Genomic DNA, 15568 nt, shown 5'->3' on the forward strand with positions numbered 1-15568 from the left:
AGAAGAACAGTATAGATCTCACGATAACGCTAAAAGGACCACACCAGCTGCAGGTTTTAGCGTGAGACTTTTTAGCGTCTCTGTTACGTTGCAAACTTTAAAAACATTGCCCCATCACGAAAAGTATAACGTTTCTCATTGGATAGACAGAATTTTTGTAGGCGGAGCTTAAGGTTAACATTAAGACCCTGATTGGTCGGATAAAAACACAACCAGATAGTTTTTTTAAACTAACTCCGGTAAATTGTAGTAAGGAGAAGTTAGAGGAGAGTTGGTTCCGAGACGGCGAGCTGGATGGCTGCTGCGCCGGCCGCTGCCGCCCTGACGCTGCCTAAACACCGACAAGGTAATGAACGCACGCGATGCCGCATTTTTTAGCGCATAAGGCTTCACTCAGAACTGCAGAAGACTCATCTGTTACACCCCTTTTTTGCGTAATACTAGTGTCGACCGTTAATTAAAACTCAAGGTGTTCACATTTGCCACTTGAAGACCAGATCTGAAACGCGATGATTTTTCTTTTATATAGTTATTGAGAAGCCACATCAGCCACTGTAATTTACGACAAGTTAAATAAGTAATTAAAGATAACTGAGGGTCACTGTAGACCATTTTGATAGTTGTAGACCATTTTGATAGTTGTCTCTTTTGTGAAACTTAAATTAAACCGAGATTATAGATGTGATATGGCATAGGTCACCCTTCGATCGATTGTAGAACTTGGAAACCCATTTAGGGAATATTCGTTCACATTTTTGTTGAACGCAGTTGGCTTTTACCAGCCTGTATTAAAACATTTCCTTTTATCAATAGTACAATTTATAAACGATGTTTTGTGAGTAGAATAAAATTTCCAATGGTAAACTTAACTGCTTTTTCGACGTTATTTTACCAGCTAACTAAAAATAGGAAAGCCTTGAACCCTTTCCACTAAATTTAGTTAGTATTAAGATTCTTTTACAGGGAGTGCAGTGGAGCTGGCGCTGAGATCATTAAGTATTTGGTTATATCATCGCTAGTCTCACTGAACTCTCCTGAATTCTACATGTCATGTGTGGTCTGGCGTCTCCTTACCAGCAACAGGTCCCAGGTTCAAACTAGTTAATTCCCTAAAAAACACGCTCAGAGTGTCGTTGCGCGAAAGTGGTAGGGAGACATGATATAGTACAAACAGACACCACCATGAATGTTTAGAAGTGAATAGAAACAGTATTTCTAAGTCTAGGGGACTGATGACCTCAGATGTTAAGTCCCGGTGTGCTTAGAGCCATTTTAACCATTTTTGAAACTGAACACAGAGAAGTGTGTAAACAGGAAGAAGGTGTACTAAAGTGTGAAAAAAGAAGCAAAATTGAAACAGTGAACTGTCCAGTCTCAAGAGGTGCAACATCGAGCGAATGTTAATAGCTACGGCGTCGTGGTTATGTGGTCACGGTGCTGGAATAGGAGGAGGTAGATCCCCGCTCACGTCTCCCTCGTGCCCCGAATTTTTTACTTCACAAAATTATGAACTATCCATCGTGTCATTAACATGTATGTTCGTTGTATACAAATTTGTATTTGTGTCGTGGTGCAGTGTCCGTTTGCAAGAGCGAGGTGTAAGGGAGGGACCGCAAGATGTAACTAGCTGCTACCTGTTTCGCGCAAGTACCACATGGTATGCCTTTTCTGTTCTATTTTGGAAGTAATAACTCCTGTCCTCCTTTTTTGTAACATAGTTCACACCCGATTATTAGTGCTCTCCGTTTCTTTGAGAGGTCTATGTGGCATCTCGCCTACTGTCACTATTCATCACATGTACTTGCGACGGTAATATATTCGTACCTCATGGCTCGCAATATATAATCAATATATAGTATGAACACTGCCAGTATTACAGAAGTAGAAGACACCTGTCAATGACCGGATGGAAAATTCAAAACTTCGTGAAAAAGAAAGAACGGTGCAGGAGGAAGATTTGAATACTGATCTTCTGCTTTATAGGCTAACACCGTTACCATACAACCACGATGCTATGATTCTCACAATCCTCACAATGTTTCACATCTTGAGCTTAGAGCGTTCACTGCTTCTTTTTTTTTTTTTTGCTTCTTCTTTCAGAGTTCAGTACACCTTCTTCCTGTTTTGACGTTGGATCTGTGTCCAGGTTTCGACGGGCTATCCAGTATGCCATTTTACCACTAAATCTGAGGCGATGAGATGGGGAGTAGTACTTGCCAGTAACTTTCGTGGCATAATTTTCTGGAGTGACGCATCACTTAGAAACAAAGTACTGACCACACAAAAGAACGCAGTATGAACAATTATTTTTGATCACTTGCCCAGTAACATAAAATGGCTGACAGGTATCAAAACAAGTCTTAAATCAAACCTAAACTCATTTCCTCTGGAAAATTCTTTCTAGTCCATAGACGAATTTGAATATAGAAACCGGAAGTCTACAAAAAATTAAAAAGTGGAGTAGTTGCATGTGTAGGCCTGAAAAATAAATTTGTTATTAATACTAAGAGAAAAATCATGTATACATATACTGTAAACTGACTCACTCCGAAACATTTTGCTAAAATGTCATACAAAACATGTATGGAACATGTAACTAACTAAGTAACACAAACTCCGAATAGTATCACAGCAGTCGCAAAATAAGATGCTCAGATCAACAAAGAGAGTGGACTTTGAGGCCAAATTCATCAAATGCTGGCAAAGGAATCGAGAGAGAGGAAGATAAATTAGATGCTCTGTTATCTGACTTATTCCAGATCAATGCACGGGAAAATTTTATTGACTCGTACGGTAACGTGCTATCCGGTGTACTTCAATCCCACCAAAATTCATAAAAGATCTGCTTCGTAAAATTAAAAACGAACTAGGTTTTTGAAAATAAATTTTGTACCAGTGTAAAATGTTATATATAGTAAAGGTCATTTGACCGACTGAGAAGAACTGCAAGGAACATCACAACATGCCTGAAACAGCCATGCAAATAAATTGTAGTCGAAATGAAATACTGCACTAGCCTTAACGTGGTGCAGGTTCACATAGCAAAAAAAATCCATAGAATTAAGACTTTTAGAAAATTTTATAAACAGATGTTGAGATTTCAATTGAACAAGGTATCTTATTCGGAACTCAATTGATCTGCGTCTCACCGGCAACCTCGTCTGACAGAGACAATCAACATCTAGGCCAGAAGGCAGAAAAATAATTTAATATGTTGACTCTCACACAGAAGACTACAGTAACGAACCACTTTTTACAATGCTATTTATTTATTTAAACGTCGGCGTTACCGGCTTCGAACCGGTAGCTTCATCTTCAGACGGCTAGTCCATGTTTTACATTACATTTCGTCTTTTGTTTCCCCACCTGACGAAACTTCCTTGGAGTGGCGATGCCCTACAACCAAAACAAGATGTGAGACAATGTAAGTTTAATTGTAATAGTGCCTTACGACGATTTTAAGTGATGTAAGCAAATTATTATTATCAAATTGAAGATTTTTCGGTTACTTACAACTGAAACATCTTCCATTTGATAATAATAATTTGTTTACATCTCTTAAAATCTTCGTGAGGCACAATTACGATTAAAAAGACGTTGTCGCACGTCTTGTTTATGACCTTCAACGTTAACCATACAAAAATGACAATCATTTTGCGGCTCCCTCCAAGCCACAGGAATTGCAAGAGGCATTCATTTTCTCTTCCCATTTTTCCACAGTCTCAGTATCTCAACACATCTATGGCATATCCTGTGCGTTGCCCAGCTTTTGTGTTGATCTCCAATCCTTATAGCAAAGTGTGCTACAAGACATTTTTCACGAAACTGTTAATTTCCTATCTTCGTTTAGAAATTACGTAGTTGCCATAAACAAAACAGAATGCGTTCTGGTTCTTTGAACACTTGTGGAAAGTCATTTCTAAGAAACAGCAAAAGTACTTTTAACAGCACAAATTTAACTTCACAACATATAGCATGATAATAATGAACTAAAATGTTCTGCGTACCACTAGATGTGGGTGACAAATAAGAATAACTGCTCCATCTTACGAAACAAAATTTCCTTTACTTGCAGTAAAACTTCTCTCTTTGGAACTTAGGTTTAAATGAAAAATAAGTTTACTTCGTTTAAAACTTAAATTATACGCCATTGAAAGAAACTAATCATCGGTCTGAAATCACCTTAAGAAAGTGGTTAAGAGTAACGAAAATTACGCAAACGTCAAAAAGCATGTTGCATAGTGAAACCAACTTGTCATATAGCACTGACAGACGTCTAGATGAATAAATGAGATAAAATTTATAAGGAATAAGTTGTCATTGTCAAAATTAATGTATTACAGGATACGTGTGAGTGATCAATTACCCAATAAAATAATTCTGAACAACATGAAACTCACCTAAACTGTGTGTAAAATGCTGAACGGAAGCATGTTGTACATGGAATTAGAGAACTTACGCAAATGTATTGATAAAAGGTCGTGAAACATCTAGAAGTATTTATATCAAATCAGTCATTGGCAATTTACACCTAGACCTCTCTGGTGTAACCTTTTTGATGCGAAAGAAACAGAATAATATTTCATAGATAGCAAGGGGTTTTGAAGGTTGTTTTTAAGTGTACGATGGAAAATAAATAAAACTTCCAGCAGAGGACTAATAGCAGTAGATCCAAAAAGAAATTTTTGTAAATAAGTTGTTTGGTAGCTCTCGGCTTGGTTCCCGTCCTCAGACGACGAGAATAATAAATCAATTGAAAACCTGGAAGCTCTTACACAGTGATACTTCTAACACAGCTATTTTAGCAATACGAATCACATCACCAACCAAGTAAATGTTTCAAGAGTGATAAAAATACTGAGTTAGAAAACTCCTCTATAAAAAGTGTAGTAAGAACAAATGTCACAAGTACGGGGGACAATATTGTTTCATAAGTGTATTGAAGCTTTTTACGGGGTATAACTCATTGTTTTGTAAAATTTTGGAATTTTATGCTAGTAATGGTGTAACTGACAAATGGTACAATAGTATTTAATGAAAAATTTATGAAACTGTATTACGTATTTACTCAAATGTAGGTGAAGACAATATTTCTCCTACAGTGAAGTAATAGAGTTCAACAACAGCCAAGAACTGGTGTATTACCATGTCCCACGCTGTTTGATGACCTTCCATTTAATACACAGTGAACAGAATTGGTTGTTTTAGCAGATGTTAATACCATAATCAGTCCCTACAGATATACAGAAAAATAATAAATTGCGAAAAAAGTCTTTAAAAATTATTCATTGGTGTTCTACAGCTGCTCAGTATCTGAAGTGTTTTTATGTCAAGCATACACAGTTCTGCAAATCAAAGGAGAAAACACCAACTATTAATTTTATACACGAGGAAGAACTTCTGCGTGCATACACTTTTCTGTTATGTGTCTGTGTTTTTCTAAAATGCGATTAACATGTTTCGTCTCGTAGCAAGACACCTATAGCTGTGTTATGATAGAAGGCAAACCCAATCTTCATTAAAACTAGCAATAGTCTGTAGAGGTATGGTCTATATTCAAAATCTTTTACCTCTAACTTACGATATATTCTGAAGTTATCTAAAGATGTTTCTTCTTGGTTGCTATGCCTATCCGACGAAAATATTCCTGTTTATAAATTTGTATCTTCCGTAGTGTAAAGGAATTGAAATATATTTGTTTCAGTTGTGTAATGGCTTACATGAATCTAAGAACTAATTTAGTATCATATTTACTGATGTGGTTCCTGTCACTATCACATATATCGTCTAACTTACTCATAGAAAAAGTACTTGTTTAGCTTAGTTTCCCTGTGTTGCAGTTTCTGCAGAAACTCAGGACAAGCCTGGAGCATAAAAAGGGGGCGGCCTCATACCGCAGCCCTCATCCAGAGGTCCTTGAACGCCATCCGGACATCGACCTAGAGACGGTAAGATCTGAGGTTCAGACACTGTCTTTCACGCGTTCTGTGTCGGAATTAAGACTTGAGTGTCACTACAAAGCTTCAATGTGTAATATTTATGACAAAGTTAATTCACAGAATGTGCCAGAGCGGGTCTCAGACGCCGGCACATACTATCCTAACACGTTTCGCAGATAGGCCCTCGCTTTCAACATGACAACAGTGGTTATTTCCCGCGTCATACTATGTAAAAATTTATAAATTTTTATTTGGACATCCACAGCTTTTTTGCAACGTGTTAATTGTAAACAAAGCCGCCACAGTTGTAAAATAGTTTTATTGACGCAACTCTCGTTCGACAGAAGTTGCTACACGTTACCACGGTTTCGGAACCTTAGCCCCTTCATCAGGTGTATCTGAAATCTAGCGCTAGTAGGTCGCCATTTCCATTCCCAAACACCGAGCGAGGTGGCGCAGTGGCTAGCACACTGGACTTGCATTCGGGAGGACGATGGTTTAATCCCGCTTCCAGCCATCCTCATTTAGGTTTTCCGTGATTTCCCTAAATCGCTCCAGGCAAATGCCAGGATGGTTCCTTTGAAAGGACACGGCGACTTCCTTCCCCGTCCTTTCCTAGTCCAATGAGACCGATGACCTCGCTGTCTGGTCTCCTCTCCCAAACAACCCAACCCAATCCTATTCCGAACAACTAGTAGGCAAGCTAGTATACCGTAGGTGGACCGTCAAATAACGTTCCATAACGTGGCTAAGTGTGGCTCCAAAGATCCCTAACTTTCAAACCCGGCCTAGGAAACTGTCTTTTGTCCCAAAATTGTTATCTGAATGCAAGGCTTTCGGGCGTATCTGAGGGAACAGATACCACCCATGTAACTGCTTAGGTACGCCGCGATGTGTATACGGCTATTTTGTGCATACGGCTATTTCATTGTGGATGCAAACCATCATTTATCCCCTTGCAAGAGCACAGCGAGGCTGCAAGCAACGGGGAAAATGAACGGGATTTCAACATCAGTGGTGAGCAGCACTTTATGGGTCTGACGCGAAGCGTGTCTGGATGGTTGAGGCGGTTAAGGCAACCCTTCTAGAGAAGTGGAGCTTTCGAGTTCGGGTGCGGCACAAATTTCCAAGAGCGTATGTTGAATTATTTCAACGCCCAAACCAGCTTCGTCTTACGAACTTGGGTATTTCGATCCTGTCTCGTTCTTGGTATCACGTCAGTGCTAGTCGTACGTTAACAGCGATCTATAGCGATATGAATGTACTTACTGATGCAGAATTGTTCGATATAAATCCCATGTAAGAGTTCACTGAATTCAACTGGAGAGTGGCACGAAGATCTATGCTGAAATGTTCCCTCACCGACAGCAACCACATACCTGTACTTTTGTATCTGAGGTTCTTGCATTTCTCTGTGTTTTGTGTTTGGGGATGCGTACTACATTGTTGTGAAGGTATTTTCATAGAAACTAGGATGACCGCTGTAACAAACTGAATGCATGTTAATTATGTCATTAGCTTGTAATGCGCCGATGGAAAACACGGGTCCCTTGTACCCAAATAGTCAGAAGGTATTCCTGTACAACTTCTGAAGGTTTGTCGGCTTAGTTCCTGTTCATCCTGTATGTCCCTCCATGTGCACTGTGAGCAGCAAATAACTCTCTACTAATGTCTCTATTAATTCACACTGATTGCTATACCTTTCGGAAGTACGTTATGCTGGCTGGAACTTGTTGAACGTTACTACCAAGTTATCGACCAATGCCTTACTGTTGCCACTCCAGAGCTTTGCATTTGAATTGTTCGACAGAAAGAAGGACCACCGCACTGTTACGATGTATGTCCGCGCGTTACTTTTTATAGATGAATGGTAGTCAAACTTCCTTGCTCAGGACCCAAGTATAACATTGTGGGAACACACCTCGGTCTGCATACGTACAAATCTTATTATTTGTTGATAACCTACGTAAATTAGTACGTTATGAGCCCCCAATAGGCTAAGTGTAGTAGGAGCTTGATAAGTTGCCCGCCAGCCCGCAAGTAATGATTGTTAAAAGTCGGCACCATTCGGGACATTCAGAGTCGATCGTTCTCTGTTTCTGATTGGTCCCATCGTCAACTAAACCAAATATGTGACATTACAATTGCCTAATGAACTATTGTTGTGTTGTCTGTGTGAGCGAATGATTGTCTTGTAACAGTAGATGTACTCACATTGAAATGAATTATGCAATATGAGACACGATCACAAATGTTTACTAAATGTTACAAATGTCGTTTATCTTCTGCTCACTGCCTTGCACTACAAACAACCTCAATTTAATTTCATATTGCTGCTACAATTTGATTAATTTTGCTCATTTTGAGAGAGCTGAAGGGCGATCTGATTGTCAACCATTCAATAGCCAAGATAACCCCCCCCCCCCCCCCCCCCCCCACACACACACACACACCACATGCTCTAAGCCAACAGTGGCCGCGCTACTTAACCTTCTGCTCTTGGGGTAAGCGGCCGAATTCGCCAGTTTCAATTAATATGAAGAATATGTTAAAATATTACTGTCTCTGTAAGTCTTCTTCTTTGTTACTGAGCAGGAAAACTACTCTCTTAAGTAGGCATTAACGTTAGTTGACGTTCATGGAGTCTACTGTTAGTTGCTATATTATTACAAAATAGGGCCGAGAACCACCACTTTATCCGGGCCGCAAGCGGTCCACTGGCCGCAGTTAACGACCACTGTTGTAGATGCTTACTTTCTCCATGATAACGCCGCATTGCCTCTTAAAACTTTAGTGCCACAGGCTTGCCACCTTCTCCGTGCTAGGTTTGGAGCAGAGCTTTTGCGATTCAAAGACAGGTGACAGCAGTTTATTTCCATCTGAGTGATTGTGCGAGTGTGAATTCGTGTGGCTATAAACAGCAGAATTTAACATTTAGGGGTCTTCCGAGACCGACCCGTCTCACTTGAAGTGTACTACTAGGTAAGAATGGTGCTCACCACGAAAAATGTCTAAGAGCGAACTGCAAATGTAAAAGAGAAAATTATCTTACTTTCAAGTAATTTTTTAGAGTGACTACTATTTTCTTAATAAAATCTTCAGAACTGCCGGTAATACCATTTCTCATATTCATAGCTCAATGTTTCAAGTACTTGTAATTTCCCTTAGAGCCGTCGCTCTTCATATGGCTGAAAAGATAGGCACGAAGAGACCCTTCCATTCCGAAAATCGCGTGGTCACCGATACGGCTGAAACATTTGGTGTTGCACCGTTCATTATGACACTTGTCTAAGATGTTTGTAAATGGCTGTTACTTTCTTGAAATCACATGGCCTAATCGCTCGGAGGAAAGAAGCAGAGCAGGATATTGAAGGCTGGTTCTCGGTTCCTAGTCCTCTACAACTTGTTACTAATGTCCTTCAAGTTATCTTCAGGTTCGAGAAAAAGTAGCAAGTATGTGATAAATCATTAGCGAGTGGGCCGTTGCTGGATTCAGCTGTTAGTGTAAAAACCATCGGTAACGGCGAAAGACAGTGATTCAGCAGTAAAGTGGAAACTAAATTCGTCCAAACAATAATCGAGGAGTTCCTCGAAGTTCATAAAATAACTGCTGCACTGTGGTAAAAGAAAGAAAGCCAGGCACTTCGTAACTGCCGATTTTGTCACAGCTTGTTGCAGGAAGAGCTCTCTCTCTCTCTCTCTCTCTCTCTCTCTCTCTCTATCCCTCATCTTTAATATCGACCTGTCACATTGCACTCTCTTTCGGCGTTTTCCTTTGTTTTTTCGTAACACTTCCGGCCTTTAAGGGCTGTCTTGGCACCATTGTTCTATATTTTATATTAATCAGACGTTTCTTCTTGTGGCGGATGATGAAAATGAATTCTGTTACTAAATAGCCAGGATTCAACCGCCTTGACTTATAACTTTTTGTTGCTCTTGTGAAACAGACCAAGATTTTCTGAAATCTTCAAATCAGTTTTGCTCGTAGATGGCGTGACATGCAGGACATATCATGCAGTGCCTTGACAACGGTTGCTGAGGCTCACTGATTTACAGCAAGACCTTCCAGCATACAGCTTACAAGTAATCGCTGATGTTCACCCGTAGGGTCTGAGAACATAATGGACGACATCAGTTCTAAGATTTGTTACCCAACGTGACAAAGGGAAATACGAAGTTATCATGCAGATTGTAGTTTCTCGTGAATTATATAAACCTCTCAAGTTCATAAGCAGAACATTAGTGGATGGATTACTACCCAAAAAAAGCTTCAGCGCAGCAGAAGTACAAGAATATTAAAATTTTTGTAATTTCTTAAGATCGAGCGAAAGTGAAAAGAAAGTAACAGAAAAGTATTCCACTAAAGCTTTAGTTAGCTCTGTGGCAAACCGCGTTTGAGTTGATTCATAATGCCGCACAAGCAAAAGTCGATACCATTTTATTGTTCCTGTCGCTGCTGTATGTTTCCCCGAGACATTATTACTCTGTCCTGAAGGAAATTTCTGCACTAACAAGAGATACATTTTTAGAGCTCGCAATTCCACATAATAGAAATATGCAAATATCACCACTGAGTCTGCTACGCGATGCAGAATCTGTTGCAGTTTATTGTGAAAAACAAGACAACAGAACACCACTGGCGACACAGCCAAGGTCATTCAGTTGCTCCGTCACATTGCTGACCAACAAGGAGTCAGATAATTGACGATAATGCAGCCGTTCAATCCGTTCGTAAAACAAGGCCACGTAAAATGGCAGTATTCAGCAACATTCTTTACTGTACAACGCCGCCACATCTAGTCAGGATCCACAGTCAACAGAAGCCCCTTCTGTAGTAGATGCCACACGTAGGAACCAACAGTTGCCGGCCTGACGAAGTGCAAACGTGTTGTCGACAAATTCAGTCAGGTAAATTTGATCTACCAAAGTTGGAGTGTCACGGGAGCAAAACGTAGTGACAACACACCATTGAATCAATGCATCTCGCACCAGCATTAGCGAAGGTGATCGTCGCAACTGTTTTTAACACTGTAGATAAGTACGGAACGGTTCAACATGGAAACAACCAACAGGTATTATGATTACGTAGCAGTAGTAGTAGTAATAGTAATGTATCATTTTTGTAATATTGTCGGTCATGTTATGGTATTAGAGTTAAAGAAAAAACGATGTAATGAGTATATACAGGAATTTATATACTTACAGGATTTACATATTTAGAGATCTAGTTTGATAACGATAGGATAGGTAATCGGTCGCAGTCGGTAGTCTCCTTACAGCAAAAAGTATCCTGGACTTCTCCGAAGTAATTTATAGCAATTACGGAAAACCTAAATCACGGCTAATAGATGCAGATCAGTGCTTCTATCCTCCAGCACACAAGGCCAGTGGAATCTCTTTCGATTCAACCGTGCTGTACAATATTGATCTGCCAAAAAGTTATTTATTTATGTAATAAGCTAGTGCTACACGATTCGTTCATTTCTTAATCTCTATCTCTGAACAAACAACACACACATTATTTCAAATGTAAAATATAGTCTCTCTGAACTGATGTAGCGACTATGGCGACGATTTTTGGTATCCATTTTAAGTATCACAATTCTCCAATTGCATAGCTGCAAAACTGGGTCACCATCTCTCCATAAGGAATGAGATGTTGAGCTCAGAAAAAGGATAAAATATTGTCATTATCCATAACAAAGCTTTGGACTATGGTTTCTCAGAAAATAAAAAAAACCATTTGCAGAGCGGAAATGTTGGAAAAAGACAGGTGTTTTATTATTATTATTTCGCGTCATATTTCTTTAATAACCTTCTTGGTCAATTTGTGGTACAATTTTGTTCCATTGGCGAAAATCTTGCTTTTAGTCTTATGTTTACTTTTTCTTGCTAAATGTAAGCTTAATGTAGGACTTGTTACGTTGTCATGGACAGAGTTGTTTGTGCTGTATTTGATTTAATTTACTGATCGACTGAGCGTAGACTGCCTTAACGATGCCTACCGAATGTTAGTGTTATTTTTACATACAATGCGATGTCGTAGAGACGCAAATAAAAGTGGTGAAATGTTGTCAGTGAACAGGAAGTATCGAAGATGTGATCGTGGTACATAGTCAGCTCCAGAAAAACTCCCTGATAGAAACTGTGCCACTCACAGGCTTGTTCATGGTTCACTTAACATGAAACCAATAATTCTTCCAGGAACTATACGTATACATTATTATGACCATCGTCCACAAAATATTATTCTGTATTAATTTACGAAGCGTCATGAGCCTCATGACATAGTCAGTTACTATTGTAGTGGCCAATTTTTCCGATTAGATACAGACTGACTTTCAAGATACTAAAGTCTCCAGAGACACAATGGTACATTCCAAAGTAGCTCTTTTAAAAGAACTTTTAGATACAGTACAGTATACATAACAAACAGAATCTCTCGAGTGTAAATGATAAGATGGAGAGTTCATTCACGTTATCATATAGCTTCACCGCAACACATCCAACCTGATACGCAGATAACATTGTTTGTGGTTGCTTGGGCAGATTTAACGTTGATGACTGACAAGATAAAGTCAAGATCGAATCTTTGAGTTAAGTGTTAAGTGTCACATATGAAACTGAGTCAACCCGTAGACGTAACTGGTATGGTCAAGGTACATAGTTGACCAACTTCATTATCTTATATTGAAAGGCGCCTCGAAAAAAGCATAATCGGCACGAGAAAAGATTATTGTGGTATAAATACAGATAACAACTGTTCACGTATTAACACAACTATCATGGTTTCAGCAACACTGAATCCCCGGCTGTAATGAACCATTTTTCATTAGTCTCCTTTCTTAGTGCGTCGCATTCGGGAGGACGACGGTTCAGTTCCGGCCAACCTGATTTAGGTTTTCCGTGATTTCCCTAAATCCTTTCAGGAAAATTCCGGGCACGGCCGACTTCCTCCCCCATCCTTCCTTAATCCGATGAGACCGATGACCTCGCAGTTTGGTCTCCTCCCTCCCAAATCAACCCCGACTCAGTGCGTCCAGCTGTATTCTCTGGTGTCTACTACATTAATTATAGAAAAGCTATATGCACAAGTTTCAAGTGGAAAAAAAGTCTTCCATTAGATCGTCGTTCCTAAGTCGATATGTAGTTATGGAAAGTCTAAAAAGAAAGTCGTTATCTTCCGCCAGTTCGTCTGGCTGTACGCACAGCATATTTTCAATAACTTAACTACTACGTGTGGATCGCTATGGCTCGTACACACTTGTTACACTTTCCGTCAGCTTAGGCTTAACACCACTTTCAGGAGACAATCTTCTACTAAAGGTCTTCATTGTAAGCCCTCTGAAGACAAAGACGTTACTCTGAAATTATCGTTTACAAACATACTTTAATATTAAATCTATAACAGCTGTAGGCGCCTCCGGAACAACTGTGGATGAAATAGCTGCAGTGTTGTCACGTTTACGCTTTATGTCACACCGTGGAGGAGTGCAGCACATTTCAACCTTCAGTGATTAGTATCAGTAACTCTTTTTGCACCTTGTATCTTCTAAAGACAAGATGGGGATAGCACAATGAAGTGAGAACGTGTCTTGCACTAACATAAACGTAAGATAATTCAGTGGATGTAGGAATACAAGTAGAAATACAGCCTTTAACGGTTTTTGTGTATTGTCGTAATTACGTACTTCAGCACAAAAGGCGGGACGTGTAATGTGAGTTTTCTCCCAGTGCCATTTTGTTGTAAACGATCCACTATGTATCAGAGAGTTTTAGGAAAAATCGAAAATATACTCAAGTTTTATGTTGTGGTGCCAGAAGAATTCAGTCGTTTTATAAACTATCAATTTGAGGTTTCAGGTAGAGTACGCAATACTCTGTTAGTTGCCACTATTTTCAATTATGTGCCCCATGCCACATAGGTGAGCTGCTGATCTTCATTTGTCGTATTAGTTCAGCCTGAGTGCTGGCATGTCATTGCATCTCAAGTCCTTATCCTATAGTTCTTCAAATTCAGCCTATTTCTTTTATAAATACAATGTCTGCCTGCATTGTAATTGTAAATTGTCCTTCCTTTTCAATATTTTTATTGCATTGTGTTTTAGCCGAGAACTATTCCAAGAAATTGAGGTCCTAAACATGGAGGTACATCTCCGAAGCACGTGGCAGTGCACATACAAGTATGTGCACTGACGGAAAAAGGCGCAACATCAAGGAGTTGTGCGATGTGAACGAAAGTTGGTAGGCGTGTTTCTACATTTGAAAGGTGATGCCTATACAGATGTCACACCAGTCGCGCTAGTAAAGCAACTATGAGGATGCAAATCACATTTGCCTTAAATCCGAGTGGTAAAGGTCATGAACGTTAGTTGCCTTTGAGACTGGATGTTGTGAGTTGATGTTAGTTAAGATTGCCTTTAAGATAACAAAGACGCCATTGTTAGCACCTCACTTTGTTTGAACGAGGTCGTGTAATAGAGCTATGGTAATCTGAATATTCCTTCTGCGTTGCTGAAGAAAGACTTGGCAGGAATATAGCCACTGTACATGACTGATGGTAGAAGTGGTCAGGAGACTGTTCGGTCCCTGCATGACCGGTCTCCAGACGGCCACGTGGCACTACCGAGAGGGAAGACCATCGCGTTCGGCATGTGGTTCTGGCACATCGTACTGCATCTGCAGTAGCAATTTCAGCAGCAGATGGCACCACAGTGACACAACGAAGGACAGCTCCAAGCAATACGCACTGTTGCGTGCATTCCACTGGCCCTAGACTAGTCTTTTTCGACTTCATATGTGTCAAGCTAAAGCTCACTGGAGGGCATGATGGTTAGGTCTGTTGTGTTTTCTGAAAGCTTGTTCTGCCTCGATGCCAATGATGGCCGTGTTTGGCTAGAAGCAGGCAAGTTGAGGGCCTTCAACCAACCTGTCTGCGTACTACACACACTGAATCTACACCTGGACTAGTGGTCTGGCGCTCAATTTCGTACAACAGCTGGACCACTTTGCTAGTCATCCCACGCAACCTGGCTGCAAACCTGTACGTCAATCTGTTGATTCGGCCTGTTGTGCTGCCACTCATAAACAGCATCCCAGGAGATGTTTTCTAACAGAATAACGCTCGCCCACATACCGCTGTTGTAATCCGACCTGCTCTATAAACTGTCGACATGTTGCCTTGGCTACTCGATCACCCAATCTGTCTCGGGCACATATGGGACGTCATAGGACGACAACTCCAGCGTCCTCCACAATCAGCATTAACCTTCCTTCGCCGACCAAGTAAATAGGCTCTCCATCCTACAAAATAACATCTGATACCTCTACAACACAATGCATGCAAGTTTGCATGCTTGTACTCAATATTCTGGCGACCACGCCTGTTATTAATGTACCAGGATTTCACATTTCCACTGGTTGACCTCGTGCTTACGTCAACCTGTGATCTTTCATTGTTAAGCACTTAAATATATTACCTAGATAAACGTATTCCCGAAATTTCATTACCCTACATTAATTATTTTTTAGTGATAGGATTTTTTCCATCAGAGTCTTTTAGTGACAGATTGTTTTGTGACTTCAACGTTTTACAGCATTGAATCTGCTGTGTAATACGAAAATGATTA

General features: G+C 40.0%; 1 protein-coding gene across 1 annotated transcript in view; it reads left to right on the forward strand.

The window, feature by feature from the left end:
• LOC126282057 (lipase 3-like) overlaps positions 1 to 15568 on the forward strand; it is a 72915-nt gene that overhangs the window by 3743 nt on the left and 53604 nt on the right. Inside the window, exon 3 of the mRNA XM_049981495.1 lies at positions 5841 to 5948. Within this exon, the coding sequence (XP_049837452.1) occupies positions 5841 to 5948 (108 nt within the window). The remainder of the gene's footprint in view (positions 1 to 5840; positions 5949 to 15568) is intronic.

Source organism: Schistocerca gregaria, chromosome 7 (genome assembly GCF_023897955.1).
Source record: "Schistocerca gregaria isolate iqSchGreg1 chromosome 7, iqSchGreg1.2, whole genome shotgun sequence".
Taxonomy (NCBI): Eukaryota; Metazoa; Arthropoda; class Insecta; order Orthoptera; family Acrididae; genus Schistocerca; species Schistocerca gregaria.